Genomic DNA, 18,016 nt, shown 5'->3' on the forward strand with positions numbered 1-18,016 from the left:
TATTATTATTTTTTCTTTTATTTACATTTCTTTTAAAGCTTACCTCTAAAATGTGTATCACACATTTACTTAAGCTTGTTTAAATAAAACTGTAATTTTTTGAAATGCAGACATGTTTAGAAAATCAGAATTTCAGCTGTGAACTTAAGAGAAAAGGTAGTTTTGATGCTCTGTCAAATAAGCTGACAAAATCTACCTCAAGAGGGAGAATTGAACACATTAAAGTAAAATCAAATGTCCAGCGAGTCCTCTTGGTGTCCACTGAAGAGATTTAATTATTAAATTCTTAACAATATGAAGAAAACTCTTTTTGCAGTCTTAAAACCTTATTTTCCTAAATCAAGAGAAAGATCTTGCATTTGTTTCCAGTAGAATCAACCAGCCATGTCACTTTCACATTTAGCTAATTTATTCTTTGAATTCTCCTCATAAAGTCAGCTTTTTTGATCAATAATTAAGTTTCTTAAACCTCTTAAAAAAAATAAAAAATATTCTGATTTCAACCTGTTTCCAATAGAAATTCATCTTTTTTCTTGAAGATAATAATTTGCTTTTATAAAACCCTAAAACATCTTGATTTGCATTAGAAAAATGATGTTTGACTGTATAAAAAGTGTCTGCAGCTGATGATAAGAAACATTAATGCCTCACACCTCTGTCAGCGTCTGCAGAACAAACAGCGCTGATGACATGAGGGACAGACAATAGAAGCTCTGGGGAACTCGAACCATTACACAATTATTTCTTCTCATTTTTTTTACCCTCAGAATTTTTCGTGTGAAGCCATATTCTTGTTTCTAATCGCCTGTCTTGTCATGCCATAGAAAAGGTTACAAAACGTGGCTTAAAATTAAAATTTTTGTTTTTATACTGTAGATGTGAATCCACAACGAAGCATCTCCCTGAGCTGATGTATTTAAAGGATTTCAAAGGAAATTTCAAGAATAGCCGGCATGTATACAGTGATCAGCAACAGATCTAATAAGTAATGCATCTAGTGCAAATATGAATAATCTCAGGAAATAGCTACAGATTGGTTTACTAATCTAATTTGATGTAACGACAGTACAAAGACAAGATATTTCATTTTTAACCTCTTTAACTACTGTTACTGTGGTAAGAAGAACCACAGTAACGGTCACTGAAGCTGCGACACAGGTTATCGTTAAAAAAAACCCCAAAAAACCTTGATCCACCTGAGATGTGAGAACAGTGACGTCCGCTGCTGCTAGCAGAAGGTGTGAAGTCTCAGACAGAGTTAATTAGGAAGGAGACTCTCAGTTTAATGAGGCCTGAAGTGTGTCTGTGTCTCACTGGAGTCCAGAAAAGAGTCTTTACGCAACAGCGTGATGACAGTCGATGATTTTAGTCTTCATTAGTGGGTCGACTCCTCCGCTGCTCTGCGGAGGAAACACAAGGCTAAATCTGTTCAGTGAAACGGGACGTGGTCAAGTGTTTTTTACTTCATGTCGTGTGTATTTGTGATGCTGAATGTGTGTTTCTGCTTGTGTTTGTCCAACCTGCACGTGGATGACTTAGGGACAACGAACAGGTAGCGTACAGCGCGGCGCTGATGGGAAATGAGCCCAGCATGTGGGCGTCCTCTCACAAAATAACTAAAATGGTCATGTGGTGGAGAAAGATGACGATGGCTGAAGGGATTAAACTCGCTAAAAGCCTCCAACAAGTGTTAAAGCTGCACGAGGAAACTTTAAACACTGTTAACTTTAACGATAAAAGTCAAAAAAATGTGTGAAAAAGACCAAAACAAACTGAAATAATTTATCTTCTGTTTTTTTAATGATGGTAACACTTTATTTTAACTGTCATTAATAAATGTTATAGTTAATTTCACTTAAGTTATTTAACTGTTTTATCAATCATTTATTAGGCATTTTAATTTAATGTTGACAACATTATGTAAATGCCAAATAAACGGCTTATAAAGAATGTAAACAGTGAAATAACTATTAACCTAAGTTGATATTAACTATGATTGTACCTTTTATCAATGATGTTATTGTAAAGTGTCACCAGAACATTGTGTTCTCTCTCAAGCCGTGAGGAGGTTTTCTACCCAGAAGTTATTGTAAACAAACACTGAAAAATACAGTGAAACAGAGATGATAATAGTAATAATAACTAAATGATAATGGACTGTTTGCAAATGATAAATACACACATTTTTTTATTTAAATCTTTAAACACCAAGACTGAAATCTTTATTTATTTATCTATTTATGTATTTATTTATTACAGATCAGGAGGATAAAATTGCACAAAGAGCAACAGAATGACAAAAACACCAACTTAAAACGGCAAAAATAAATGAACTTATTCACTGATTGAAACATTAAAACAATATAGGACACAAGTTCAATTAATAAACATGCAAACAATCGTATTTGATTGTTTACATGTATAAACGGGCGAAAATTCTGTTATTGGCCGATTTTAAACACATTTTTTTTGCAGTGTTCTCTGAAACGTAAAATATTTGCAAAGATATGTTTTACAGTTAAACAATAAACTTTATTGCTAAAGTGACACGAATGCTCTGAAACCTTAAACGTCACGGGGAAGTCAATAATTGTAAACTGAATCTGAAGGATCTTTTTTTTCTACAGAGGTTTCATATCGCGCCGCCTACAGGCTGAAATCTGTGAAAAGCCAATATTGGACTGCTGATATATTGATCAGGCTCTAATATACGGACAGACACAGAATATATGTTGTGATATATTGTTGGTTTTGGTCTTGAATAAGAAAAATGTAGATTAATCCTTTCCACATCCTAAGTAAATGTATAAACATGAATGTATATATGTGTTTGTAGGAAACTAAACACAACAAGACAGTACACACACACAGAGTTATTAATAAACCTTCCTCGTTCAGCTTTAACACATCAAGAACACAGTCGGTGTCGGTTTCATGTTCTGCCTCTTAAAGTTCTGGGATGTGAAGGTGCTCGGACGCTCTGAAACCTTGAATTGTGGGTATTTTCACCGTCCTGCGACCTGGTCTCGTTATCTGACACTCCGCTCTGTTTCCTGTGCAGCTGATGAGCGCCGTGAAGAAGGGCCAGGTGTCCGACAGCCGCCTGGCCATCCTGATGAAGTCGGCGGAGGAAACTCTGGATGAGCGAGGCCCGGTGACGGTGGACCGGAGCGGAGGCGGCGTCTGAGCGCGAGGGGTCTTTCAGGGATGCCAAGGAGAACCTTTCTGGTCGTCTTTTTTTATACGTGGTGATGACAGAAAAAAAGGGGTCTCAAATGCAAATAGCGCTATTTGAATGACAATAACGCAATCAAGGATGCGGCGGGATGAATTTGGCCAAATCAAGTGCAGACCAGCGTCACTCCTGAGTGCTTTTTTTTTAGGATGAAACGGGATCTGATGACGGAGGCTGAGGTTTATGTTCTCATGAAGTCTGTTTTGTCCGTCTTTGTCTCAGTGGAGTGATTGCTTCTCAACATCAGGTGCCTCTGACATTACAGCACACAATGTATCTGTTTTATACACTGTCTTTTAACGAACCCTTTGATATTTTAATCATGACATCATCCTCTTCAAACACTCCTTTTTCAAACTGATTGTCGGGGGGAAAGATTGTCCTCAATGTGATGCAACTGAGCATATGGTTCGGTTTTTATTTTACGGGTCCATTGTTTTATAGTTTCCTTGAAAGAACGATGTGATTTGATACCAAACGTAGTGAAAATAGAGACGGTTTTAAGTGTTTTCTCCAAATTATCTTTGCTTTTTGCTCACTTTTCCTCAAATAAGCGCTGAAAAGTAAGTGCAGGTGTTGACGTTCGACTGTTTGTCACTCAGAGGACAACGCTTAATACATTTTAAAGTAGCTCTGTTTTAACCTTCATAAATAATAATGAATAATCAAACTGCAAAGCTTAAATATTGTAAAGCGCATAATTAAGATGTTTTATAGTTGAAATTGAACTGGAAAGCTGATTTTGTTGCCTTCGGACAGAGACAGGCTAACTGTCTCGAATCTTTATGCTAAGCTAAGCTAACCAGGTGCTGTTGCTCCCATATAGACGTGACAGTGATGTGGATTTTCTTCTCTCAGCAAGAAAACAGCTTAATTTAGATAAAAAACTAAAGTTTCTCACAGTAATGAATGAGAAATTAATATTAACATTGTTTACTTGACCTTTAATTAGTAACAAATCACTAATTCTTTCCAGGAAACTACCTCAGAAATAAATAACAATATTAATGGACCCTGATTTAAAGCCTTACAAGGCATTTCAATGTTTTGTTTCTGATCTTTGCATGTTACAAGCACTAGTCAGGTGATTTTTAAGGTATTTTAACACTCTGAGATGTTTCTAACGTTGTTGTTTCCTGGCGTACGTCCAGGAGAAATCTTCCTACTGTCCACTGTGTTTTCCATCTCTTGCACTACCTGCCACTACTGGTACTGACGTTTACATGATGAGGTCTCCAGCTTTAGCGTTACTGAGGAAGCTGCTTTTAAATCACTGCTTTATGTTAAATTATTTTTTCCTTGTGTCTCGTGTCACTGCAGCTGTTTACAGACAGAAACTGAGATTATAGGTTTAGGAACAGGATTATGAGGGACTATGACGTTTGAGTAGATTTGTTAGGTCGTACGCATGCTAAATGTTAACTGTTCTCTTAATAATGTAAAGCAAAATCTTTATTTTTCTTAACGTGTGTTTGAAGTGGAGATATTTCTTTCGTGTCTGTGCTTGTGGACGAGAGATCTGATTCAAAAGCTGTATTAACGCACAAACTGATCGTATATTTAATCCTGCATGCCGTTAGCTTCATTGTTTATGTGACAGATGTTCAGATGATCTTCAGATATCGAGGGAAAAGGGAAGGCATGAATGTATGATATGTGCCTCGATGTGCCTAAGACATTTTCATAACGCCACACTCCATTTTAAAACAACACAGGAAATTATGTTAAGAATGAAAAGATATTTAAATCACAGTTGTTATATAAAGATGAATATTTAAAATGTGTTGTATGTCAATTTCTTTTTTTTTTTTTTTTTACAACAGGGTTCTGTTGAAAGCTGCCATGTTGGAGAGATCAGTAACAGGAGATTGAGTTTCAAGTGATCATTTGGTAATTGTAAGTCAAAAGGGACTTTTAGTTTGAAAGTGTAATGGTAAAAAAGGAGACTTACTTTGAAGAGGTAGCTGTCAAAAATGACACTTATTTTGTAGGTTTATTTGTCTAAAAGGACACTTATTTTGAAAGGGATTAGGTGACAGAAGGACATTTATTTTGAAAGGGTAGCAGTCAAAAATTACACTTATTTTGTGGGTGTATGTGCTCAAAAGGACACTTATTTTGAAAGGGTAGGCGTAAGAAAAAAAAGGAATTCGAGGTAACATTTCTACGGGAGCTGGACATTCTTGTGCCGGAGGAAAACAAAAATTAAGTAACGATAAAAGAGATAAAAAAAAAAGTAATCTGCAAAAAAAAGAAAAGCTAAATTACAGTAAAAGTATTTATCTTGTGATTTCTTGCCCCAGTGGCCTTCCTCGGATGTTTTCTTATGATGCAGAGGAACAGAATCATTCCACAGGTTTTCTTCCAACACTACCTGTAACTAAGGTGTGTGTGTCAGTGTGTGTGTGTCTGTGTGTGTCTGTGTGTGGTCACAGGGGGTTCGGCTACAGTCCCTCGACGCCGGCGACCCTTCAGACTGCCGGGGATCGCTCGTGGGCAAGCGCGACTCAAATCCACATCCCGATGTTTGATTGTCTCGTGTGGATGAAATTACAGCTTCATCCCGGCTCAAAGAGAATCAGATCGCTGCAGCTGTAAGAAAAACACAAAGTCATTATCTAATTAACTGTATCCGGTTGCTCTCGACAGCTTTGTTTGGTTTGTGTGTTTCTTCTCGTGTCATTCATACGTGGCGTCGGTCAGCAGAGAGATGTCATGTGACGGCCTGAGAACAGACAGAAGAGACGAGGACGTGACGAGTCTGTTTTTACTCTGATATGATACGTTTACTCGTCAAATCGCTGTAAAAAATCATCTTATGTTCCGGCCTCACTGCTAAATAAGTCAGTTATGAAAGACTTAATCAAGAATTAATCAGCTTTTTTGCAAAGTCATTAATCATTGTCAGACGTGCGTGTTCCAGCCTCTCAAATGTGAAGATTTGAGTTTTGGACAGTTAAACGAAACAAGACGTCACTTTGGGCCCTGAAATCATTTTCACTCCAAATGATTAATTACATTGTCAGTGTTGTTGTTCAAGATTTTCATAAATAATTTTACAAAAATATAGAAACAATTTAAATTGGATGCTTGTTTTGCTTTTCTCTAATTTGCTTGCTTTCTTTTTTCATGTTTTTCTTTACTTTTTCATTTTTCTTTAATGTTCTATTTTTTTATTTTGTTTTTTCTTTTTCTATATTTCTCTATTTTTTTCTTTTTGTTTTTCTTCATTTTTTTTCTTTTTTCTTCACATTTCTATTTTTGCTGTTTGTTCTTTAACATTTTTCTATTTTTTCTTTTCGTTTTTTCTTTCATATTTGTATTTTTTTTCTATTTTTATTTACCTTTTTTCTTTTTTCTTTACTTTTCTATTTTTTTCTATTTTTATTTACATTTTTTCTTTCCTTTTTCCTTTTTCTGTTTTTTCCTTTAAAAAAACTTTCTCTATTTTTATCTTTACTTTTAAAATTTTTCTTTACTTTTGTATTTTTCTTTATTGTTCTATTGTTTCTTTTGATTTTGACACAAAAAGAAAAGACTGGAAACAAGGGGACAGCTCGCCATTCTCTGTCTTTGTTAAAATGTCGGGGCTTTAAAGGTGTGTGTAGGTCGGTCGTTGCCTCTGAACGCAGCTGTTTCAAGGCCTTATGCTAATGCTAAGCTAACTGTATCTTTGCTGTCACACATCAACAGATCTTCATCAGCAAATTGAGTTCTCATTACGTTTTTCAGGGTCTTTTTATTTTAAGTCCTCGCCTCGTCTTTTAACCTGCGTGTCGGCCTCTCTGCTGACCTCTGTTGTTCAGAGTGGGATCAACAGCTACTGTAGATTCATGCACTGACAGTTTATCTACACATGAAGCTGCAGGTGGAGTTCAGAAGGCTCCAGTTTCACGTTAAGTGTTACCTGTCAGTCCGTCGGCTTTGGTTGCACTCGCTCAGGTCGGTTCTCACAAAGACAGAAGCTGCGCGCACATTAAACTTCCTCCACCGTCTGCCTCCAAACTGGGTGAAAAACAGCCTTTTTTTTTTTTCTCCCTCCTAAAGGTCACGCTGAGATTTGAATGACAGCTTTAAGTCCTCGCTCATATTACAGAGGCATCCGCACTGCGACGTCTTCCTGGGAAAAGGCCGACGGGACAGGGGAGCAATTAATTGTAATGAATAATGGGACAAATCTGGTCGGCGTATGACCGCTGATGCTCTTCTTCCCCCCTGCGTCTCTGGGGGATTAAGGCGTGAGCTGAGGTGTCTGCCTGCACACTAATTGAAAACTGTGAGGATGAAGACGAGGGGAGGGGTGGACCGCCGTCTTCCTCCAGTTCTCCTGCTCAATCCAAAGGGAATTCTGGTCCGAATACATTACATGTGCCTCTGTTTTGGAGGCTGGAGGTCTAGAAACATGTGAACGCTCGCAAGAAACATTTTATTGGTCTCTTAAAATTTCTAAATCCCTCATGTTTTAATTAGAGGTGTGAGTGTCGACAAACCCCTCAGTTATTCAGCTCTTAATGATGGTAAATAAGATGATAATTAACTGAGAAATGAATCATCATCGACCTCCTGCAAGCACGTTGAAATTCAAATATTGATACAAGAGAGGGCAGGACTGATTTTAGTCATCGTTATTTGTCGACGTTTGTGTTTTTTGAGACTAATTGGAGGTGAAAATCATTAAATAAAGAGGTTGTTATTGAAACAGGAAGTCCAAAATTGACAGAGGCTGAGGCTCAGATGACTGAAGGGCCCTGAAGTGGCGGGAAAGAGTAATAAAATGGTGTGAAATAATGGCTCAGCTCTCTCTGGGCCACTCTGAAACCTCCCGCGGTGGAACAAAAACCATTGTCAAAGGTGTTCTGACATTTACCTGCTGGCTCGCCGGCTTTGTGAGGACAGGAAACTCTTTCAGCCGCGCTTCAATGGACACCTGCCAATCAACCCAAACCAAGAAGGGGCAGAAGAGGAACATTAGCATGGTTTCTCAGTAAAACAGAGGCCGCTTGTCTCGAAAAATGTGTCCAACTGGCGCCGAACGAGACCAAACATCTGAATGAGACGGACGCGGACAGCAGCTACAGTGTTGTTTGGTGACGGCAGCCGCTCTGATTCCTCCCACGCAGTGAAAATGAAGCACGGTGCTCATGAAGAGCGGCTCAGATCGAGACGTGTTGTGTTTCTGCCCGGCAACAAAAGCCCCCTTTCACACTGAGATGTGCCCGCTGACTCATTCACTTCAATGAGAGGAATCTGTTTGGGGATCTGAGAGACGTCAGCTCCGACTCTTTGAAGAGAAATATGTGTTTTGCGATTTCATAATAAACACTTTTTTATAGGCGTGAGCACTCTTCTTGATTACATCATCTGTTTTCCTCTCATTGGTGTTTTCCTTCATATTATTGTTGCCTGTTTTTCTTTAGATGATTTTTGATTTTATTTGCCTCATTGTTCTGAAATGTTTGATGTTCTGATCACATCGGGACTCGACGCTACACGGCTGCTTCAAATATTGCTGTGAATATTGAGGTTCGATATCGAGGGAAAGTTGAGAATATTTGAGCCCTTTTACGTCTAAAAACTGCTAGAAAATGCAGCAAGGGAACACAAGAGAGGAGCGCACACCAGGCTTTTCTGAATATTTTTAATTTAATTCCGAATTCTAACATTTTTTTTATACATAAAACCAAGCGAAAATTATCCTCATATTTTCTTCAAAGGTTTTTTTTGTTTGTTTTTTATCACCAGATAAACCTTTGAAAAGTTTCAAAGTTTTTTTGTTTTTTTTTTATCACCAGGTGTTTCTAAAAAGTTTCTCCCTTTGGAAACAAAAAGGTTTCCACCTCTTAGAAACAGGTGAGAATCATCAAGGACTGTGTAGTCTTAGGGTTGTCTTCTCAGAGGAGCAACCCTCAGACTATACTGATGAGGCTCACCTGTTTCTGAAAGGTGGGAACCTTTTACAAACACCAGGTTTCCACCTTTGGGAGCAGAGAACCACTAGATGGAAGCAGGATTTAAGATCGACAGCTGAAATGATGCGTTCATGCATGTAGATGCTTGTTACACTGCTGCCTTCAGGCTGTGACAGTCTGGGATTGATCCTCTGACGAGCTTTATATTGTTCAAAAAAAAAAAAATTGCCTCCTGCACGTTTTTTCATGATATATATACCACGAATGACTATGATTGTGTAGTGAAATAGCTCAGTAAGATAAGACGCTGGTGCTCTTATTGGAAGCTTCTGGGTTCAAGTCCAGGTTGGTCCACAGGGGTGTTTTGAATCTTAGAGCAATTTTAGGGCCTTTTTGAGAGGATAATTTAGTAAAATCCTCTCCTTCACCAGGTCTTGAACTCACAACCTTAGGAGTTCCACTCAGTGTTCTTACCCACTGAGCTATTTGCTCTGAGAGAATATACCTGCATTGGGGCTTTTCACTTCTTCTTTTTGATGCCAGACGCCAAATTTTAAAGTTTGAGCGAGGATCAAACCCACATCATGAAAAACTGCAAGAATATCAGTATCAGATCTGTTACTTGGAGGATCTGAGTCTTCTTCTCAGTGTTCAGCTTCAAAGTATTGAGTCTCACATCCTCAGCACTTCTGATCTGATGCTCACCCCTTTACAATCAGGTGAGCAATCAGATCTGAAGTGCTGAGGATGTGAGACTCTGGGTAAGTTCAGGGATCAATCCCAAGCTTCAGTCTGTGGGGATGTTCTCAGTTTTAAAGCATTTTTAAGGGGACAGCTCAGCAAAACCCTTGTGTCCTCTTGGGATTGAACTCACAACCTCAGAACTTCTGGTCAGTCTTCTTACGCGCTGAGCTATTTGTCCTGAAAACACACTCATTCATTAGGGCTTTTCACTTTCTCTTTTTGATAATCGTCTCCGTTGACAAATGTTTGAGTGACGATCACACGTCATAAAAACCTGCAAGGAGTTCCCAAATATCCTGAGCTACTTGATCAGTGAGTCTTCTGATCTGTTTCTTGGAGGTTTTGAATCTTTTTCTCAGTGTTCAACTTCAAAATTAAGAATCTCACATCGTCAGCACTTCAGATCTGATGCACACCTGTTTCTAAAAGGGTTCCACCTTTTACAAACAGGTGAGCGTCATCAAAGATTGTATAGTCTTAGGGTTGTCTAAAAGGTGGGAACCATTTAGAAACACCTGGTTTCCACCTTTGGGAGCAGAGAACCACCAGATGGAAGCAGAATTTAAGATCGATGGCTGAAAAGATGTTTTCATGCTTGTAAATGTTTGTTACACTGCTGCCTTCAGACTGTGAGGGTCTGGGATGATAATCTTTACATTATAAAAAACAATTTATTGCTCACCTGCACATTTATCCATCTTACACGTACTGTGAAGAGTCTTGTTATGTAGAGGAATACCTCAGTGAGATAAGATGCTACAGTTGCTCTACTTAGGTTGTGGGATCAAATCCAGGCTGGGCCACAGCATTTTTTTGGGCCTTTTTGAGAGGACAAATCAGCAAAATCCTTTACTAGGGCTCGAACTCACAACCTTCAGAATTCTGCTTAGTCTTCTTACTCACTGAGCTATTTGCTCAGAAACAACATACCTGCATGAGGGCTTTTCACTTTTCCTTTTTGATGACAGACACCGAAGTCTAAAGTTTGAGCGAGGATCAAACACACATCATGAAAAACTGCAATGAATTCCCAAATATCAGTTCAGATCAGTGAATCTTCTCGGTGTTCAGCTTCAAAATTATGAATCTCACATCCTCAGCACACCTGTTTCTAAAAGGGTTTCACCTGATCAGAACATATTAGTGCAAAATGTCATGAGATGAAACAGGTGTTTTTAAAAGGTTTCCATCTTTTAGATTCTTCTCTGCCAGGGAAGTTCATGTCATAATCAACAAAAGTCACATCATGACACTTTCCAGACCTAGCAGGTCTAAATCAAACTCCTTAATCCACAGAAACCAACATTTCACTGTGTTTATCTACATTAATGTGAAGCTCCTCACACCAGGCCCAGAGCTCCAACCAGTCGTCTTACATCCTGCGCCACATGTGCCACTGATGGCATCTTGTTTCTCTGAGGTTCACTGTTTGCTTCAGTAACGCGGCCTTCAAAATACACTGACCCACACTAGGATTGAACCAACAACCCTCAAAGGTTGTGACCTGTCCTGTAGCACACTGAACTATTTGTCCTGAGCAGCTCTTTCCAATCCTCAGATGTTTGACTTTTTCATTTGGAAAAGACGCTTCAGAGTGAAAGGTCTGAGTGAGGATCGAACCCACGTCTTAAAATCCTACCAGCAGAGGTTTATCATCCTGAACTATTTGAGCAAGAACACGTTTCAAATGTTTCTTGAAGCTTGTGATTCTTTTTCTTGGTAATGGACTACAACTGTTTGAGCTTTTTCACTTTTTATTCTGGCCAACCGACCTAAGAATCCTTAAAAAACTTAAATCTTTAACATTTTGAGATAATCCTTCCTTCCTTCCTCTTTGTGTTAGACATAAAACTTTGATCGCAGAACACCTGAGGTGACTTCTTCGTGTTTTCTTTGAACATTTCACTTTTATTTCCACGTGTGAGCAGGACTCAGACGTCCCCGATACCTCAGAGCAGACGAATAACATCCTAAGCTATCTGATCAGCAACGTCCAGAGTTTGATATCTGAGGCTCTTTGTGAATTAGAAGGCTTCAGGGCCTCTTTAACCTCGTCTGAGATGTCGTATTACATCGCAAGCGCTTTAGAGTAAAAGTGCACCAAACTGTGATTTCTCTGTACAGAAGACCTGATTTGCCCTCCGCTCTCTGCAACACCACTTAATGACTTCTTTAAATGTCACGGCGGAGGGTGCTGTTATATACGTGGGATTAAAATCTCATTAACTCAGAATGAGATCCTCCGAACGCTCCTTCCAAAGGAGACGGTGAAGGCAGCACAACATTAAAGCAGAGGATTTACCCACAGCCGATGATTCAGGCGAAAGCTCTTCATCGATCTGGTTCCCTGGCGGCCTCTCCCTCTTCTTTCCCTCAATATTTCCCCCCCGACTTGTCACAAACTCCCTGGGAGCATCAGAGACGATGACGCGCCCTGGGGCGAGCTGTGATATTTCAGCGTGACGGCGGAGGGCGACCTGCCCTTTACATCACCTCGCTCGCTGAGGATTCCTTTCCCCTTCCTGCCTTTTGTCTTCCCGCCTGAAAGACGGCAGGAAGACTAAAAACAAAGACGAATACAGCAGGAACACATTTTACTCGCAGCTCTGAAGGTCGAAGAGCGCCCGCAGTGTCTGATCTGGAAGTCCTTCCTGTGACCTTTGACCCCAGGAGCCCTGAGGCTGCAGCTCGGTGCTCACTGTAGGGTGAACGCTGACATTTGGCTTTATTCAAATGAAGCCGAAACACACGAGGTAATTTATGAAGTATGAATATGTTCTCCACTCCAGCGACAGGCCACATTATAAAGGCTTTGTGCTCGTGTGTGTTCGTGCTGATCACCTCCACCTGCAGGGAAACATCCGCTCCATCACTGTGGACCAGAAGCTGATGAAGTGGGAAAATACCGAGTCGGACCGAGCAGAATAAATATTATTCATGTGCTGATGCAAATGTGCTTTCCTGGATCATTACAATTAATTCAGTTTTGCCCATTTTTGTTATTTGTTGCTCCCCCGAATATTTTTTTTCAGGAGATTAAAAAATCACAAGAAATCTTCTTAGTTTCCATGCTCCACATTTTTCACTAGAAAACATTTTTTATGCAAGAGGAAAGAATTTTTCAGGAGAAGTTTTATTTTCTTTTATTAATAAAACTGAGCCAACAAAAAGATTTTCAGATGAAACGTGTCTTTCTTTGCGAAACCAAGTGAAGGAAAACAATTTTCAGAACTTTTTTTTCTTTTCCATATCTGAAACTCAGTGTTTTTTTCTTCTTTTTTTTGCTGGATTAAATAATATTTTGGGGGATTTTATGATTTTTTTTTCTTTTTTTTAAATGAACAATACTGAGTTTAAAAAAAAAATCAGGGGGGAAACAAAAACATTTATTTCAAGATAAAAAATACATTTTGGAGGTGGAAAAAAATCTCATTCAAATAATAATAATAATAAAAAATTAAGCTGAACCTAGTGAAATTACTTTTTTTCAACCAAAAAAAGATTTTATCAGTAACAATTTTTTCCATATTTGAAACGGAGTGAATTTTCCCTTTTTTTTTTTGCAGGACCAAAGATTTTTTTAATGAATAATACTGTGTAGAAAAAAAGTCTTCTTGTGTGAAACCAAGAGAAAAAGATTTTCAAGAGTGAGAAAAAGATTTTTCACATAATTCGGCATACTTTAATCAATGGAAACTTTTTGAAATGTATTAAAATGTTGTATTGTGTAAGTGTATTTTCCAAAATGTCAAACTGTCCTTCAAGATGTGCGAAATCCCCCAAAACCACAATCCATCCCTCAGAATCCCACCAACGCTTTCCCCTAATTTTCCACTCAATACAATCACATGATTATTTGTGAGTGTGCTAATTTTGCACAAACAAAGGAGGATATTGTACTGAACGTTCATCTGATGATATTATCACACACACACACAGACACACACAGACACACACTGACACACACTGACAGAGCTGAGGCGCCATCTGTTGTTCAAACTGTGTATCAGAAATAACGTCTTATAAATCTGTTCATCTCTGCACAACCAGCCTGTGTAAAACAAATCTACTGTAGCAGAAATGAAAAGGTTGTTTTGTCATAAGTGTGTGTGTGTGTGCACAGATATCGACTCACACGCAGTCAAGATTTACGTCCACACACACACACACACACACACACACACACACACACACACACACACACACACACACACACACACACACACACACACACATTGATCTCCAGGTTATCGGTTAATCCTCCTAATGCACTGCTGCACACAGTTCATCACTTCAGTGCTGACGTGCAGCCGCCACAGCAGTTCTGTCATCTTTATTCAAACTGGAGGACACAGAGTCAGAAATCATCATCAGACACTTCATCACTCTGCTCGGTTTTAAAACGATGAGATGGAAAAAAACACGGCTGATTAAAAAAAAAAAAAATGCAGCAAAACATTCTTTCATTAACCAGACTTGCACGCTTTTTGCATTTTCCTTTTTCCTTTTATTCATCTGCTCTGTTGTTTCCAGTTCTTTGTACACACAGATGTGATAATGGTCCAGAAATTATGCAAAATTCTATATTCTTTAATGCAAAAAAGGAGCTGTCAGCGATAAAAACATCTCATCCTGCGTGTGAGCAGATGAGCTCTCTCTTCATTTCTCCTCAGAAGAAGCAGGAGGAAGAGTTCTGAGCTCTGACAGAAGACGCAGCAGGACAGATGTGAGGGGGCGGACGAGACGCCTCACTCAGGAAGTATCGATCGATGCAGTTTTCAGGATCTCTGTGTGGGCAGCAGAGGAAGAAACACGCCGGCTGAGATTCTGACTGAAGAATCGCTTCCTTCACAGCTTGGATTTTTGAAGGTTTGACCATCGTGACTTTCAGTTAACTGCTGAGACGAGGATCGTTCAAGTGAAGACGTCAAACGTTTGTTGGCTCCAGCTTCTGTTACGTGGGGATTTGCTGCTCCTCTTTGGTATTTATGAAAGTTAATGAAGAGTCTTTGTTTTTCTTTTTCACAATCTCAGAATTCTGACTTTGTTCCAAGACTTCTGAATTTTTCCCCAGAATTCCCAATTTTCAAGCCAAGAGGGGTTCAGAGCGTTTATTTATCTGAAGAAGAAGGGGAATTATCTCAACTCATGAAGGAAAAATTCCCCCTTCAGTCTTCCAGAATTTACAGGAATCACTTTGGGAAACTTTGAAGAGAAAGTTTTTTGGTCTAGTGTAAAAAAAAAAAAAAAAAAAAGTTATCTCGCAATCTCAGAATTCTGACACTCTTCACTCAATGTTTTCACTTGGACAGAAGGGGTTTGAAAAAATACATATTAGTTGAGTGAAGCGGACAATATCTGCCTCTCAGATATGGTGGAGTAGAATTATAAAGTTAAATAAAATGGAAACATTCAAGTAAAAGTGATGTTTTACATTCCACCAAGAATTTGAGCCTACAAAATGAGTGCTATGATTCAATTTCTTCCTTCTGCGCCAGAAAAGAAAATTCACCTAAAGACAACCCAAAAATATTAGATTAGTTAAATTGAGTACATTTGTTTTATTAATTAGTCATTAATTTAAGATGTTTTATAATAATACAAAGTGACTACATGGTCAAATGATGCGTTTAATTAAACTGATGATGAAAGTTTACAGTGTAAATGTCACACAATTATACATTCAATTATGTGTTTGAATTACACCTAATTTAACTCTATTTTCAATTTGACTTATGTACATATTTTAATTACATATAATACACTTGATGTTAGTTCTGTACATCTAATCAATGATAATGACATGAAAGTTAAACACAGTAAGAATGTAAAGAAACGCTCACAGATGTCGCTCTGTCACTCCTACATTAACTCAGGATTCTGCCCGGTAACAAATATCAACCTGATGACACCATTCGTTAATTTAAGGTGGACATGGCTCGGCATGCTGGCGAATATTCACAATTAGGCTCATCGGAGATTCAAGTCCCGTTCAGACCTGGACCCAAAGCTGGACAGCTCCGTCAGTTCACACCTGGCACCAATATGCGTCTCGATGCAAGTAAACATCACTGGAACGAACAGACACGAAACTAATATCTTCACATGTAACCTTTGCCGAATTGACAAGGATCCCTAAATAATTAAGAATTTGTCATCAACAGTGTTTCACAACATTTATAAAGTACCTCATACTTCAACTGCTCACAAAATGGAGTGTTTTTTAAAGGGAGTCTGGGGGCTTTCTCTACTGTCGACCAAGAAGTAGACCACAAACAGGTTACTGTTTACTGTTTTTGTAAAATCTGACATGTTTACCATCAACACATGATGAAATCAGCTGAAACAGTGAGTTCAAAAATGTCGACAGGTGGGACGCGTTTTGACACGGAAGCAGACGGGCTACTACAGCAGTGCCGCAACAAACAGACAGACAGTCAGTCTTTTCACAAGGAAAGAAGCAACTGAATGTATTGCATTTAATGCCGAATTTACAAGAAGGCAGGAGTGATTTAGAACTTGCCATCAGCAGTGTTTTGCTAAGTTTATAAAGTTTCTTCTATCTTAATAATTTACAAAATTGAGACATTTTTAAACGGAGTCTGGGGACTTTGTCCGCGGGCAACAAAAAGTACCTTATACTGGATACACGCAGAGGTGTGAGTGCACCCAAGATGCAGTTAGCAGCTGTCTGAACACACTGTTCAAGTGATCTATGAAAGAAGAGTACAACAGTGATCAATAACCAATATAAGCTACTTTTTGTCTGTCTGAGGAGAACGTCCCCAGACTCCATCTAAAAATCTCTCAATTTTGTGAGTTGAGTTAAGAGAGACTTTATAAACTTTGTGTAACGCTGTGCATGACAAATTCTAAATCACTTGAGGCTCCCTGTGAGTTTGTGAAGATATTTCTTTCTTAGTGTAAAAAAAAACAAAAAAACAACACTGTTTGCATGGAGACGCGTGTGAATGCCACCTGGTCTGTCCACCTGAGATCGCATCACGCAGGCTGGATGTTTACACCGTGTCTGATCACAGCTTCAGAGACGAGAAGAGAGAACAACACAAAAACAACAAGGAAGTAGTTCAACATGAGTCCTTGTTGGCTGAACTCTTCCGTGTCCAGATCAGCTCATTCACAGTTCTGGAGAGCTGCGAGTCCACCAGCATGTCGCAGCTCCAGTCTTCGGCCACTAGAGAGCAGTAGTCGCCCGTTTCCTCCACAGTGACTCCCTCAGTTTGATCTGAATTCAATTTGCATGGAGTGCCTCTCTCTCTGCCCATATTTTACAATAAATTAGACTTTTGCCAGGTCTATAAATTCTTCATTTGTCATGGTAATCCACTGAAGCTCCTCAGGCAAACGTTCTCCGACCGTCACCGAGCTTTAAGTTCCTGCCGAGTCCCCAAACTCAAACTCTAATGATGCTGATGGAGGAGGAGGCTCTGTGGAGCTGGGAGGAGAGGGAAAACAGTGAAGGGAGCTGCTGTGTTCATAAACACATGAGTCATAAACACAGAGGGTCACATATACAGGGCGTGACTCATGCTGTGTGTGGGACACGCTCACATGCAGCCCCACGTGAAGTTATGCAGTCGATACATGAATGACGAGCGTTAAAGATTTACGAACTCATCGACGTGACATTTACTGCACAAATCTAGCTGCTCCCACCGGGCCGGGGTCAGGCTCGGGCTCGGGTTGACTCTTTAGCTTAATTGCAGTCAGTTGTGAGTTGAAAAATGTCAGATTTCCTGAATTATTCTTCCCGTGGGGAGGACGAGGAGGCGCTTTTTGTTATCGAGGCACACAGACGTTAAATTAATCACGTTGTTGTTCTGATCTTATCTCTGCCCCGAGGCCGCTTCTGCAAAAAACAACCAGTTTTTATTGGATTCTGCGAGAATCATTTTTAAAAATGATCACACTGCATTTTATTGCCTTATTTATTATATTTAAACTGTTTGCTTTTCATTGCTTGCTTTCCCGATGAACAAAATGTGATTTTTCTTCTAAATATTCACACTTTCACGCTCCAGGGAGACTTCGTCTGTGTTGTTTTCTGAGAAATTAAAGAAAAATGTAAATTATATGTTTTGAATCTCAAATTTTGGAAGGTGAGGAC

General features: G+C 39.1%; 2 protein-coding genes and 1 long non-coding RNA gene across 7 annotated transcripts in view; 1 reads left to right on the forward strand and 2 right to left on the reverse strand.

Moving 5' to 3' along the window:
- gpd2 (glycerol-3-phosphate dehydrogenase 2 (mitochondrial)) overlaps positions 1–5,881 on the forward strand; it is a 21,238-nt gene extending 15,357 nt beyond the window's left edge. For 2 of the 4 annotated variants that reach the window (XM_037091384.1, XM_037091385.1), the window contains one exon: positions 3,062–5,019. In XM_037091384.1, coding sequence (XP_036947279.1) covers positions 3,062–3,187 — 126 coding nt within the window. In that variant the 3' untranslated portion in view covers positions 3,188–5,019. Of the gene's footprint in view, positions 1–3,061; positions 5,020–5,058; positions 5,132–5,633 lie in introns of those variants that run through there. The other 2 variants (XR_005073349.1, XR_005073350.1) reach the window with 2 other exon arrangements.
- On the reverse strand, positions 5,692–8,866 carry LOC119015426. Its single transcript, XR_005073351.1, has 3 exons — positions 8,103–8,866; positions 7,143–7,355; positions 5,692–5,827 (listed from the first exon to the last, which is right to left on the reverse strand). It is a non-coding gene; the product is annotated as an uncharacterized LOC119015426 (long non-coding RNA).
- A 5,524-nt stretch (positions 8,867–14,390) lies between these two features.
- Positions 14,391–18,016, reverse strand: part of LOC119015339 (fibronectin type III domain-containing protein 4-like) — a 52,172-nt gene continuing 48,546 nt past the window's right edge. For both annotated transcript variants that reach the window (XM_037091163.1, XM_037091162.1), the window contains exon 7: positions 14,391–17,344. In XM_037091163.1, the coding sequence (XP_036947058.1) occupies positions 17,303–17,344 (42 nt within the window). In that variant the 3' untranslated portion in view covers positions 14,391–17,302. The remainder of the gene's footprint in view (positions 17,345–18,016) is intronic.

The sequence above is a fragment of the Acanthopagrus latus genome, chromosome 24, assembly GCF_904848185.1.
Source record: "Acanthopagrus latus isolate v.2019 chromosome 24, fAcaLat1.1, whole genome shotgun sequence".
Classification (NCBI taxonomy): Eukaryota; Metazoa; Chordata; class Actinopteri; order Spariformes; family Sparidae; genus Acanthopagrus; species Acanthopagrus latus.